Genomic DNA, 12,662 nt, shown 5'->3' on the forward strand with positions numbered 1-12,662 from the left:
ACTTGCTTGCAGGAGCACAATCCATAAGTGAGCAGATAGAAGAAAATAGCACACAAAATCTGGGGCCAACTCAAAAGAAAATACAATTGAGGAGATAACATTTTAAATCAAGTTTCATTTGGGGGGCAGTGTTTTGTTAAGTTATGTAGTGAGGGATGTAAAGATCTTGGCTCAGATCTTAAACTGATACCAGACCCTCACATCAGCTCCTCATGAAGACTGCACAAGGTCCTTAATCCCTGGAGATGAGGAGAGTGAGGGTGAGGGACTCCATCCTTCCTCAAAGCATTTCCCACATCTAAGTAAGAATTTACATCATCGGGTGTCCTGGTGAGAACATGAAGGTATTCAGCAAAGGGTAAGGTGTGGCTTTGTGCAGCTAGGGCATGTCAGCTCTCCCCAGAGCACAGCTGTGCAGATGTTCCTTGGGGTCAGCAGCAGCAGGACTGGCAGCAGGGAGTGCTGCAGCTGATGGTCACACAGGTTGGTTTGAAAGAGGTGGTCTCAGAGCTGCTGGTTTCACAGCAGGTTGGTTGGCAGCACAGCTGTAAGAAGCAGGGCTGGCAGCAGGAGGGCACACAGCAGTAGGGCTGGCAGCAGGGTGTGCTGCAACCAATGCTCACACAATTTGATTTGCAACAGGTAGTCTTGCAGCAGGTGGTTTCAGAACAGGTTGGCTGACAGCAGATCTTTATGGAGCTGGGCTGGCAGCAGGGCTGGCAGCAGGTGGGCACACAGCAGCAGGGCTGGCAACAGGGTGTGCTGCAGCAGATGCTCACACCAGTTGGCTTGCAACAGGTGGTCTTGCAGCAGGTGCTTTCACCACAGGTTGGTGGGCAGCAGGGCTGGGACTCAGTGCTGTCAGTTTTGATGTTGATGTTGCTGCTGCCGGGCTGGGAGCAGGGTTTGCTGCAGCAACTTGGTGGGCCGCAAGGCTTGCAGCAGTTGGACTCAGGGCAGCTGGATTCAGGGCAGCAGGGTGGGCAGCAAGTTGTCCAGCAGTAGGTGGTCTTACAGCAGCCAGGCTGACAGCAAGGTGGGCAGCAAGAGAGGGTCATGGTATCAGGTGTGGAGGGTGATACTGTGTTCACAGGTGAGTTTTCAACTGTGTAGCAAGATCTTCCAGTCAAGGCCTTTTATACCATGGAATCCCCAGGTGTGGGCCAATCAGGAAGACTTTACCTCTTTGTTTTCTATTTGCATATTTAACATATGTTAATGAACTAGGAAATTCTCACCTAATGCTCTGAATCATTTGGAAGAGTTCATTTCTTATTTGGGGATAGCTGACTTGAACTCTTTCCAATAACTCAAGGGTTCATCCATCAGCTTTGATGTAACTCTGTCATCTGGTCCTTTGGTCATACCGTGTCAACTGGAAGGTCAAAATGACTTTGTTCTTAGAATTTTGCTGTGTTGTCTGTACATAGATTTATAAATATCTCTGGGCATGAAACTGCTGTATTCTTAATGATGGACTCAACACCTAGTTCTTTGTCTGCTTGTCCACAAAATCTATTTCCATGCTTTGCCAGGTGTATTCTCTGTATAAATTCCTGTACCAGTGTATCTTGAGTATATCAAAGGTGGTTTAAGATCAGGGTGTCTGGAATGATGTTTTTCATAGCAGACTAGAACCAGAGCTGATGGGAATACAAAGAAGCAGCACTTTAGAAATAAGCTGGCATCAGTAAAGATGTGGTGACCATCTGACCTGACTGACTGTATGCTTCTGGGGAGATGTGGGTGACAATCTGTCATGACTGACTGTGTCCTTCTGGGGAGAAATGGTTGACCATCTGTCCTGACTGACTGTCTGATGCTGGGGAGATGAGGGTGTAGTTTCTGTCCTAGGGTCTATGGGCTCCCTAGCTATGTGCTTTGGACATGAATAGCAGTTCCTATCACGCATGGATTTCTTCTTTTGAAAGGACATTCATTAAGTCCAGAAATGGTTGGTTACCACCAGAATACTCATGACACTATTGTACCAATGACCACTTCTTTTCTGACATGTTGGTATTGTAGCTTGAAGCATTTGTAGCTGGAAAATACTCTCCATGATTTTTCTTCCCTGGTAGTTTGTTTCACACTGCTTGTACCATGAAACTAATTACCAGGAAGTAAACATCCAGTTCAGCACTGGATAGCTTCTTTTCTCTATGCCCTATAACCAGATCATATGATGTCTTCTGCTGTAGGGTCTTACTAACTGAGTCTGGTTGGAGATAAAAGGAAATGCTAATAGTATACATTCTTTTGGAGACCTGTGGGCTTTTCATAGGGTGGTATCCCACACCCAGCACTAGGATTTTTGTTTGTTTGTCTATAGATTCTGGGAGCAGCACTATCCATGCAGGGTACTTCCATTCAGATCCTTCTTACTGTATTTGTCACTTACCTTACAAAATAATAGGTCTCCACATAGCTTTTTAACACACCATCAGTTTTGATCCACCCTCCCCTCATCCCTGTTTATTTCTCCATGCCCCTACTCCTGTCCCCTCACACATTTCCACCATTATAATCTACCTCTTGGTTTTTATGTAGCATGTCTTCTCCTGTCTCTGTCTTTTTTTTTTATTAGTTCAAGTTAGGAACAAGCTTGTTTCACATGTCAATCCCTTCTCCCTCTCCCTCTCCTCACCCATTACCTACCCCCCACCCCAACCACCCTCCACTCCCCAGGCAGGGTAGGGCCCTCAATGGGGGCTCTGCAAAGTCTATCACATCTTCCTGTGCTGGTCCTGGGCCCTTCCCCATGTGTCCAGGGCAAGAGAGCATCCCTTCACGTGGGATGGGCTCTCAAAGTCCCTTCTTGCATCAGGGAAAAATACTAATCCACCACCAGAGGCTTCCTGGAGTGCAGAGGCCTTCTTATTGACATTCATGTTAAGGGGTCTGGATCAGTCCTGTACTAGACTCTCAGACAGCATCTGGGGTCCATGTGCTCCCCCTTGTTCAGGCCAACTGTTCCTGTGGGTTTCTCCAACCTGGTACCGATCCCTTCAATCTTCATTCCCCCCTCTCTTCAACTAAGTTCCAGAGTTCAGTTCAGTGTGTATCTGTGGATGTCTGTCTCTGCTTCCATCAGCCACTGTGTGAGGGCTCAAGGATGGCATAAAAAGTAGTCATCAATCTCATTTTAGGGGAAGGGTGTTTAAGTTATCCTCTCCACCATTGCCTGGATTGACAGATTGTGTCGTCCTTGTAGATCTCTGTAAATCTCCCTAGTGCCAGATCTCTCCTTGAACCTATGGTGGCTCCCTGTAATATGGTATCTCTCATCCTGCTCTCTCTCCTCTATTATGCCCCCAACTCAATATTTCTGCTCCTCCATTTCCTCTCCTCCTCTCCTCTTCTCCTCTTCTCATTTGGTAGCTCCCTCTCCCCTACTCTCATGCTCCCAATTAGCTCAGGAGTTCCTGCCACTTCCCATTCCTGGAGTCCATTCATTTATCCCTTAGAGTCCTACATGTTTCCTAGTTTCTTTGGTGAAAAGGATTATAGGCTGGTAATCCTTTGCTCTATGTCTAAAACTCATATATGAGTGAGTACATACCATGTTTGTCTTTTTGTGACTGGGTTACCTCACTCAGGATGGTTTCTTCTAGTTCCATCCATTTGCCTATGAATATCAAGATTCCATTGCTTTTTCTGCTGAGTAGTACTCCATTGTATAAATGTACCACATTTTCTCTATCTATTCTTCAGTTGAGGGGCATCTAGGTTATTTCCAGGTTCTGGCTATTACAAACAATGCTGCTATGAACATGGTTGAACATATGTCCTTATTGTATGAATGTGCATTATTTGGGTATATACCCAAGAGAGGAATGGCTGGATCTTGAGGTAGACTGATTCCCATTTTTCTGAGCAACCGCCATACTGATTCTTTTAAGGCATTCCCACATCAATGTTCCCTGTCTGTCTCCCTGGTTTCTACAGGCATACAGTCTAAACCCACAAATCTAAAAATTCAAAACTCAGATTCCCTCATGAGAAGAGACATGAGTTGAGGCGTGAATGGAGTCTACTCCATTCTCAGTGGGCTTTTGCCTAGAGTGAGAGACAAGGATCTAATATAATATTGTGCCATCTTGGACATTTATATCTCAATTTCTCAGTGCTATCTGTTAAGAGTGAACTGCACATTTTAATGCATATATGTGTATACACCTCTGTGTGTGTTTGTTTATGTGTGTGTGCACCAGGGGTGGGAAGACAATCTCACGTATTATTTATCATTCATGCCATCTACCTCTTTTGAGACAGAGGTTCCCCCAATCAGTACAAGCTCTTATTAGTCCTCTTGGTTGGCCATCGGAAGTAGAGAATAAGACCATATAGCTAAAGACAGCACACACCATGGTCAAAAGCTATAGAGAAAGCTACCTGAAACTCAGCTGGAATCTTTGTCTCTATGCTGAGATTTCAAAGTTCTGGAAGGAGCTATAGATGTACTGGGATGGTTCTGGTGGCAGTGGTTATCAACTGTCTTCACTTCCTGTGCACAAAACAAACTGCAAAACCCACTTGTCAGGCAAGACATGTCCGCCACTGTAACAGTAAAATGAGTATTTATGCCCTTCAGTTGCATTAGAGGTATACTGCAGAGTAAAGACTCCATGACTGGAATTGTATTTTTGGTTGTGAGCCTAGCCTTTAACAGTTGACTTGTCCCTATGGCGCCGTGCCAGGTATTGTAAACCCATTCAACCACTCATGCCTGGGAAGGTCACAGCTTGGATGGAGGAACTTACACTTGCTGTTGTTTAAATAATTTGACATATCATCAAAGTATCTCCTAAATAACTATGTTTATACCTTAGACAAAGCTCCTTTCTCAGTCTTAATCCGAGAATCCTCCTTAGCCATTGGTAGTGAATGCACAGTCCCATGGCTGCACAAGATGTTGAACAGACCTAATAATATTTGATGGTCCTGCACTAGGAAGACATTTATACCACCCCTCTACAAGGTCCAGACAACATTGAGAGAGAAGGGCAGGAAAAATGTTAAGAGTTAGAAGATAGGGAAAAAGGTTCTAAAACGTCCATTCTCTAAGTCCCAAGGCAGATATTGCTTTTTATAAACACACAGAAGCTGCAATTACTTTCACTAAGCCTGAACAAGACTGGCCTTGTCATTAATCAATGATGGAAGGGGGAGGAGCTCATGAGGCCCAGTGCTTTATTGCTGAAGTATTGGCTATTGATAAATTCTGGGAGAGTAAGAGTCATTGTCTTCAATTATGTGGGCACTGCTCAGCCCACCAGACTCCAGTGGCCAGCTCCAAACCCATGGTCCCATGGACAGCCCTGCTTAAACTCTTTGGGCCATCATACACCAAAACAAATAAAAATGAGTATGGAAGAGAGATTTGTATGAAGGGGATGAATAGACATGGGTTTCAGGGAACTAAGGGAAAGTAGGGGGTGAGAGTATTCAGTTTGCATTTTATACCTTTTTGAAACTGTCAGAGAACAAATTTAATTAATTAAATGATATTATCAATAATAAATAATTAGATTGCTTTACAAGTAAAAAAGTTAATACAGCTATTTGTTAAAGGTTTCTTCTTAGATTCACAGCAGCACACTAATGTTTTGCATGCATTAAGGTTTCTTCTGAGCACTTACAAATAGCATTCTGTTTTTGTCTCCTTTCACTTATAAAGGTTTTAAGGTTAAAAAACAAAAGGATGTTCCAGCTCAACTCACTGAAGAGAATCTGGAGAAGTGTGCTTGCTAAATAATATAGCCAAGAAAATGAAGCTACCAGATTAATACCAAATCGAGAACGACACAAAGAGGCAAACTCCCTAGGTTTTAGGAGGACAGCTAGCTTCTCTTCTGACAGAGATGTTCAGACTCTCAAAGACCTCACAGATAAAACTCTGAGTTGGTGAAGAACATTCTTTAGGGGCTAGAGAGATGGCTCAGTTGTTAGGAGCACTAGAAACTCTAGCAAAGAGCCCAGATTCAGTTCTCAGCACATATGTGACTCGAAACTGTCTGTAACTTCACTTCCAGGGGAATTAGATGCCATCTTCTGGCCTTTGTGGGCACCGCACTTACATGGTGCAGATAATATGTCTAGGCAAACATTCATACATTTATGCATTCATAAATTTTTGGCTTATATGGCAGATAAACTCATAACTGGCTTTAAAGTGTGTCACAAAGGGATAAAATAAAGTATTTCTATTCTCTGACACCAAATAGGGCCTTCTTATCCCTTTGGGAACCATGAAAAAAGCTGAGATATCACTGAGCCATGGACCTCAGTGTTGGCCAGAGTACAGGAAGGGTAAGTCACAGGCCAAGCAAGTTTTTATATAAACAAAGGATGAGAGGACCTCCTTGGGTCAGGGGAGACAGAGGAGGATTTTAGATAATGAGTAAGAGCATCTTCTCTGAACTCTTTAGGGTGGGAATCCAGTAGTCATGGACTTCCTATTCCTTTACCTCTCCTCTGATCTGACTTTAGTTTGGGTTGAAAGCTAGCTGGCAGATGACACTGTCAGGCAGGAATTCACTGGGTAGGTGTATAATGGGATGGTAATGGAACTTGGGATGGACTTCAGGTCAGCATAGTGTCATTTAGAACTGAAACCCTTTTTACTCGGCTTCCTACTCTACCCTGTGTCCTAAGAATAGCCAAGGCCCTGGATGTCTTTCTTCATGGCTGTTGAGAAGTCATTTATGAAACCTTAATTCTGTGTTCCACAAAAAGACATTTTCAGGGTTTGAGAGGGTTTAAAATGGTAGGAAAATTTTACACTAAGTCAGAAATATCATCTTCAAAACAGCATGTCTATGTGCCCAAGTGAGAAGTCAAGAGTTCTAAATTCCTTTGGAAGGTACAATTTAAAAATCCAGCTGTGCATCACCACATCTTTAATCTCTGTACTTGGGAGGCAGAGACAGGCAGACTTCTGTGAGTTCAAGCCCACTGTGGTTTACAGACAGAGCTCCAGGACTTCCAGGGATATATATATATATATATATATATATATATATATATATATATATATATATATATATTCTGTTTGTTGTTGTGGTGGTGTGTGTGTGTTTAAAGAGAATTATAGCACAAGTAGCTACAGAAGCATTTTGTGCAAAGGCAACATGTGGAAAAGAATAACTCAGAGACCAGGCACTGGTGCAGTTGGTGGGAAGGAGTGCTGTTTCTCTAAAGATAACTGCAAGGTGAAGAATAGAAGTTTAAGTCCAGGGAGCTACACTTAGACGTTGCCTTGCCCAGTTCAGCATAGCAGAGCGACAGTGTTCCTTCATTTTCTCCTGATAGCATGAGATATCACCAAACACTGGCATATTATTTGAGTGTCTACAATTGGAGTATTTTCATACTGTCAATCTAGTATCAGAAAAAGAAGAGAGCAAAGCGTGTTGACAATTATGTGGAGAAATTGGGGCTCTTCAAACTTATAAAATGATGTATTTATTATTTTTATGTATATGAGTGTTTTCCCTGCATGTACATGTAAACAGAGTTCTTACCTGGTCTGGATAATTAAAAGCCAGAGTCATATATCAAGGGAATTGATGAGAGATCAGAGAGAAGGAGCAAGGCACAGCAACCTTGTCTCCTAAGCACCTCAGCAGAGAATAGAGTGATTTCCTGTTTTTCCCTGCTTATACCGTTTCTGCCCAGCTACATCACTTCCTGACTGTCTGCACAGACCTCTAGACCTCTATGGTTAGCTAGTGGCAAGCTCCATTCTTTGACCCCCTGACAGGCTTTCTTTGTGCAAGAAAGATATCACCACATGTATGTATGTATGCCACATGCCCATGTAAGAAGAAGACATTGGAAGCATTGGAACTAGAATTACAGGTGGTTTTAGCGTCTCTGTGCATGGTGGGAAGTGAACTCAAGTGCTCCTCGAGAGCAGTGTGTGCTGTTAGCCATGGTACTCTCTCTCTCTAGCCCCAGAAACTGGGACTCTTACAGAGCAGGAGGAATATGAAGGAGGTATGCAGAATATTACAGACTCCTAAAAAAGTAAATAAATGTAATGTATGACTCAGCAGCCATATCTCAGGATATTTGTTCAACTTAATTGATATTAGAGTCATTATTTTAAATATTCTTTTTAGTCGTGCCTGCTTATTGAACACAGTGAGGGAATCTGTACAGTCCCTTTAATAGTGCCATGTACCATTGTACTTTGATGATGTTTACTCTTCCACAGCCCTTCACATTACTGGTCCCATCCTTTCTCACAGTCTATAGAATTTGAAATTTCTGTGTAAAGTCTTGGGGTTACAAATGAGAGCATATGGTTGATAATTTGCCTTTTGGAGTTTGCTTTATTTCATTCACTATGACAATCTCATATGTAGCTTTTTTTCCAACTTTTTAAATTTGAATTAGAAACAGGATTGTTTTACATGACAATCCCAGTTCCCTTCTCCCACCATCCTCCCCTTCCCCTCCCAACTAAAACCTATCTGTCACATACCTTTTCTGCTCCCCATGGATGGTAATAGGGGGTCATCAGAGTCTATGGTATCCTTTGGGATAGGGCCTAGGCCCACCCCCGTGTGTCTTGGCTCAGGGAGTATCCCTCTATAAGGAATGGGCTCCCAAAGTCCACACCTATGCTAGGGATAAATACTGGGCTTCTACAGGAGATCCCATAGATTTTTGAGGTTTCCTCACAGAAACCCATGTTCCTGGGGTCTGGATCAGTCCCATGCCTTTTCTAACATATGACACCGATGTCATCAAAATCCTCAAGGGATATTGACACTCTAATGTTATTTGCAATCCTATTAATAATTGATAAGATGTGGCTGAATCTTATAAGTCGATTGAAAAGTAAATGGCTAAAGAAAATATAACAGAAAAGCCATTGGTACATGTCATTCCACCCAAATGGGGAGAATGGACCATTGGGTTATAGGAGCTGAGGCTGCAGGCATGAGGAAGATGGCGATCATTGGGTATTAAATTTCAATTACTCTAGATGCAAACCTTCTGTGGATCTGCTGTTCAATATCTTGCTTAGTGTCATTGATACAGGGCATAATGTTTAGTACTTAAAAATCTACTGATTATGTAGATTTCTCATTAAGTTATTTATAAAATGAAATGAAAGACAATGTGGAATGATGATAGAACAGAGTTTATTAAAACTGCTTGTTTCCAGGGACAGAACTCATAAGAGAGCACAAAGAAGAAAATAGTAAACAAAAATCTGAGGCTAACTCAGAAGACAATACAGTTGAGAAGATAATTGGTAAATCATGTTTCATTTTGGGGAAAGTTTTTCTTGGTTTATTTGGTGAGAGATGCAAAGATCTGCGCTCTGATCTTAAATTGGCACCAGACTTTTCCATCAGCCCCTTATGAAGATGCCACAAGGTATTAATCCCTGGAGATGAGGAGAGTGAGGGTGAGGGACTCCATCCTTCCTCAAAGCATTTTCCACATCTAAGTAAGAATTTTCATTCATGGGGTGTCCTGGTGATAACACGAAGGTGTCCAGCAAAGGGTAAGGTGTGGCTTTGTGCAGCTAGGGCATGTCAGCTCTCCCCAGAGCACAGCTGTGCAGATGTTCCTTGGGGTCAGCAGCAGCAGGACTGGCAGCAGGGAGTGCTGCAGCTGATGGTCACACAGGTTGGTTTGAGAGAGGTAGTCTCAGAGCTGCTGGTTTCACAGCAGGTTGGTTGGCAGCACAGCTGTAAGAAGCAGGGCTGGCAGCAGGTGGGCACACAGCAGCAGGGCTGGCAGCAGGGTGGGCTGCAACCAATGCTCACACTATTTGTTTTGCAACTGGTAGTCTTGCAGCAGGTGGTTTCAGAGCAAGTTGGCTGACAACAGATCTTTAAGGAGCTTGGCTGGCAGCAGGTGGGCACACAGCAGCAGGGCTGGCAGCAGGGTGTGCTGCAACCAATGGTCACACAATTTGATTTGCTACTGGTGGTCTTGCAGCAGCTGGTTTCAGAGCAAGTTGGCTGACAGCAAATCTTTAAGGAGCTGGGCTGGCAGCAGGGCTGGCAGCAGGTGGGCACACAGCAGCAGGGCTGGCAACAGGGTGTGCTGCAGCAGATGCTCACACCAGTTGGCTTGCAACAGGTAGTCTTGCAGCAGCTGCTTTCATTGCAGGTTGGTGGGCAGCAGGGCTGGGACTCAGTGCTCTCAGTTTTGATGTTGCTGCTGCTGGACTGGCAGCAGGGTTTGCTGCAGCAACTTGGGGGACAGCAAGACTGGCAGCAGATGGACTCAGGGCAGCAGGGTGGGAAGCAGGTGGTCCAGCAGTAGGTGGTCTTGCAGCAGCCAGGCTGACAGCAAGGTGGACAACAGGAGAGGGTCATGGTGTCAGGTGTGGATGCTGAAACTCTTTTTACAGGTGAGTTTTCAACTGTGTAACAAGATCTTCCAATCAGCGCCTTTTATACCATGGGCCCCAAGGTGTGGGCCAATCAGAAAGACTTTACCTCTTTGTTTACCATTTGCATACTTAATGTATGTTAATGAACTAGGAAATTCTCACCTAATGTTCTGAATCATTTGAAAGCCTCCCTTTCTTATTGGGGGACAGCTGACTTGAACTCTTTCCAATAATCAAGGGTTCATCCATCAGCTTTGATGCTACTCTGATTGTCATCTGCTCTTTTGGTCATGCTTCTGTCTAAGGGAAGGTCAAGATTACTTTGTTCTTAGGACTTTCATCTGTTATCTGTACATAGAGTTATAAATGTCTCTGGGCATGAGTGTGCTGTACTCATAATGATGGACTCAACACCTAATTACCCATCAGTTTGCCCCAAAAGTCCAATTCCAAACTCTCCCAGGAATGTGTCAATCTGTAAAAGTTCCTGTACCTGTGAATCTGAGGCACATTAAAGGAGATTTGAGATAAGGGTGTCTGGAACAATGTTTTTTTTTTTTTTTTTTTTTTCAACAGAGTAGAACCAGGGCTGATGGGAATAAAAAGAAGCAGCACTTTAAGAATAAGCTGACACCCGTGGAAATTTGGTGACCACCAACTGTCTGTTGTTGTGAAGACTGGGTGACCATCAGACATTTACTCTTCGGGAGACCTGGGTCACCATCTTTCCTGACTACCTGTCTACTCCTGGGGAAATGTGAGTGTAGTTTCTGTTCTAGGGCCCATGAGCTCCCCAGCTATGAGTTTGAACAAGTATTGTCGTTCCTGTCAAGGCTGAATTTCTTCTTTTGAAAGGACATTCAACCTGTCAAACCTGGTTGGTTACTACCCCAATACTCATGCCATCATTGCACCAATGTCCACATCTTTCCAGACATGTTGGTATTGCATGTTGTGGGATTTGTAGCTGGATTTTTCTTCCCTTGCAGCTTGAGTCACCCTGATGGTACCATGAAGCTGACTAACAGGAAGGGTACACCCATATCAACACTGGCTTCTTTTCCCTATGTCCTATAACTAGATCATATGATGTCTTCAGCTGTAAGGTCTTACTCAATGAGTCTGGTTGGCAATCACAGGGAATGCTAATGGTGTGCATTGTTTTGGAGACATGTGGGCTTCTCATAGTGTGGTACCACATGCCTGGCACTAGGATTTTTGCTTAGTTGTCTACAGCTTCTGGGAGCCGCATTATCCATGCAGGGTACTTCCATTCCGACCCTTCTTGTTATACTTGTCACCCACCTTACAAAATATAGGTCTCCACATAGCTTTTAACACACCATTAGTTTTGATTAACCTGCCCTCATCCCTGTTCATTTCTCCATGGCCCCAATCCTATCTCCCTTTAGACATTTCCACCATAATAATTCACCTCTAAATTTTTTATATATTTTCATTTTTATAATGGTAATTAGACCAATTTTAAATTACAAACAACATTCATTTACATGTCAATCCCATTCCCTCTCCCTCTCCTCTTCCCTGCCTCTCACACCCTATCCAAATATCTATCTGCTCCCTAAGGAAGGTGAGACCTTCCATGGAAGTTCTTCAAAGTCTTTGTTATCATTTAGAGCAGAACTTAGACCCGCTCCTATGTGTCTAGGCTGAGAGAGTATTCCTCTATGTGGACCGGGCTCCCAAAGTCCATTTGTGTACTCGGGATAAATTCTGATCCACTCCCTAAGACCCCATAGATTGCCCAAACTTCCAAACTGACATCCTCTTTCAGGAGGTCCTATGCTGGTTTCCCAGATATCAGACTGGGGTCCATGAGCACCCCCTTGTTCAGGTCAGCTGTCCCTGTGGGTTTCTCCAGTCTGGTCCTGACACCTTTGTTCATCTTTCCTCCCTCTCTGCAACTAGATTCCAGAGTTCAGCTCAGTGTTTAGCTCTGCGTGTCTGCTTTTGTTCCCATCAGCTACTGGATGAAGGCTGCAGGATAGCATGTAAGGTAGTCATCAATCTCATTATCGGAGAAGGGCATTCAAGGTAGCCTCTCCACTATTGCTTAGATCGTTAGTAGGAGTCAAACTTGTAGAACTCTGGACATTTCGCTGGTGCCAGAATTCTCTTTAAACTTATAATGGCTCCCTCTTTTATGGAATCTCTTTTCTTGTTCTCCTCTATTCTTCCCCTGACTAAATCTTCCTGCTCTTTCATGTCCTCCTCTCTTTTCCTCTTCACACCTTCTCTTTCTTCTAGATGCCTCTCCCCTCTGCTCCAAATTAGC

At 43.7% G+C, this 12,662-nt stretch overlaps 1 protein-coding gene and 1 pseudogene across 1 annotated transcript; both read right to left on the reverse strand.

The window, feature by feature from the left end:
• Positions 1-431: 431 nt before the first annotated feature.
• Positions 432-1,058, reverse strand: LOC100769728 (keratin-associated protein 9-7-like). Its single transcript, XM_027427763.1, has one exon. The coding sequence runs from the start codon at positions 1,056-1,058 to the stop codon at positions 432-434; it is 627 nt and encodes a 208-aa protein (XP_027283564.1).
• Positions 1,059-9,859: 8,801 nt separating this feature from the next.
• On the reverse strand, positions 9,860-10,349 carry LOC113836899 (annotated as a pseudogene).
• Positions 10,350-12,662: the final 2,313 nt, after the last annotated feature.

The sequence above is a fragment of the Cricetulus griseus genome, chromosome 7 (assembly GCF_003668045.3).
Source record: "Cricetulus griseus strain 17A/GY chromosome 7, alternate assembly CriGri-PICRH-1.0, whole genome shotgun sequence".
NCBI lineage: Eukaryota > Metazoa > Chordata > Mammalia > Rodentia > Cricetidae > Cricetulus > Cricetulus griseus.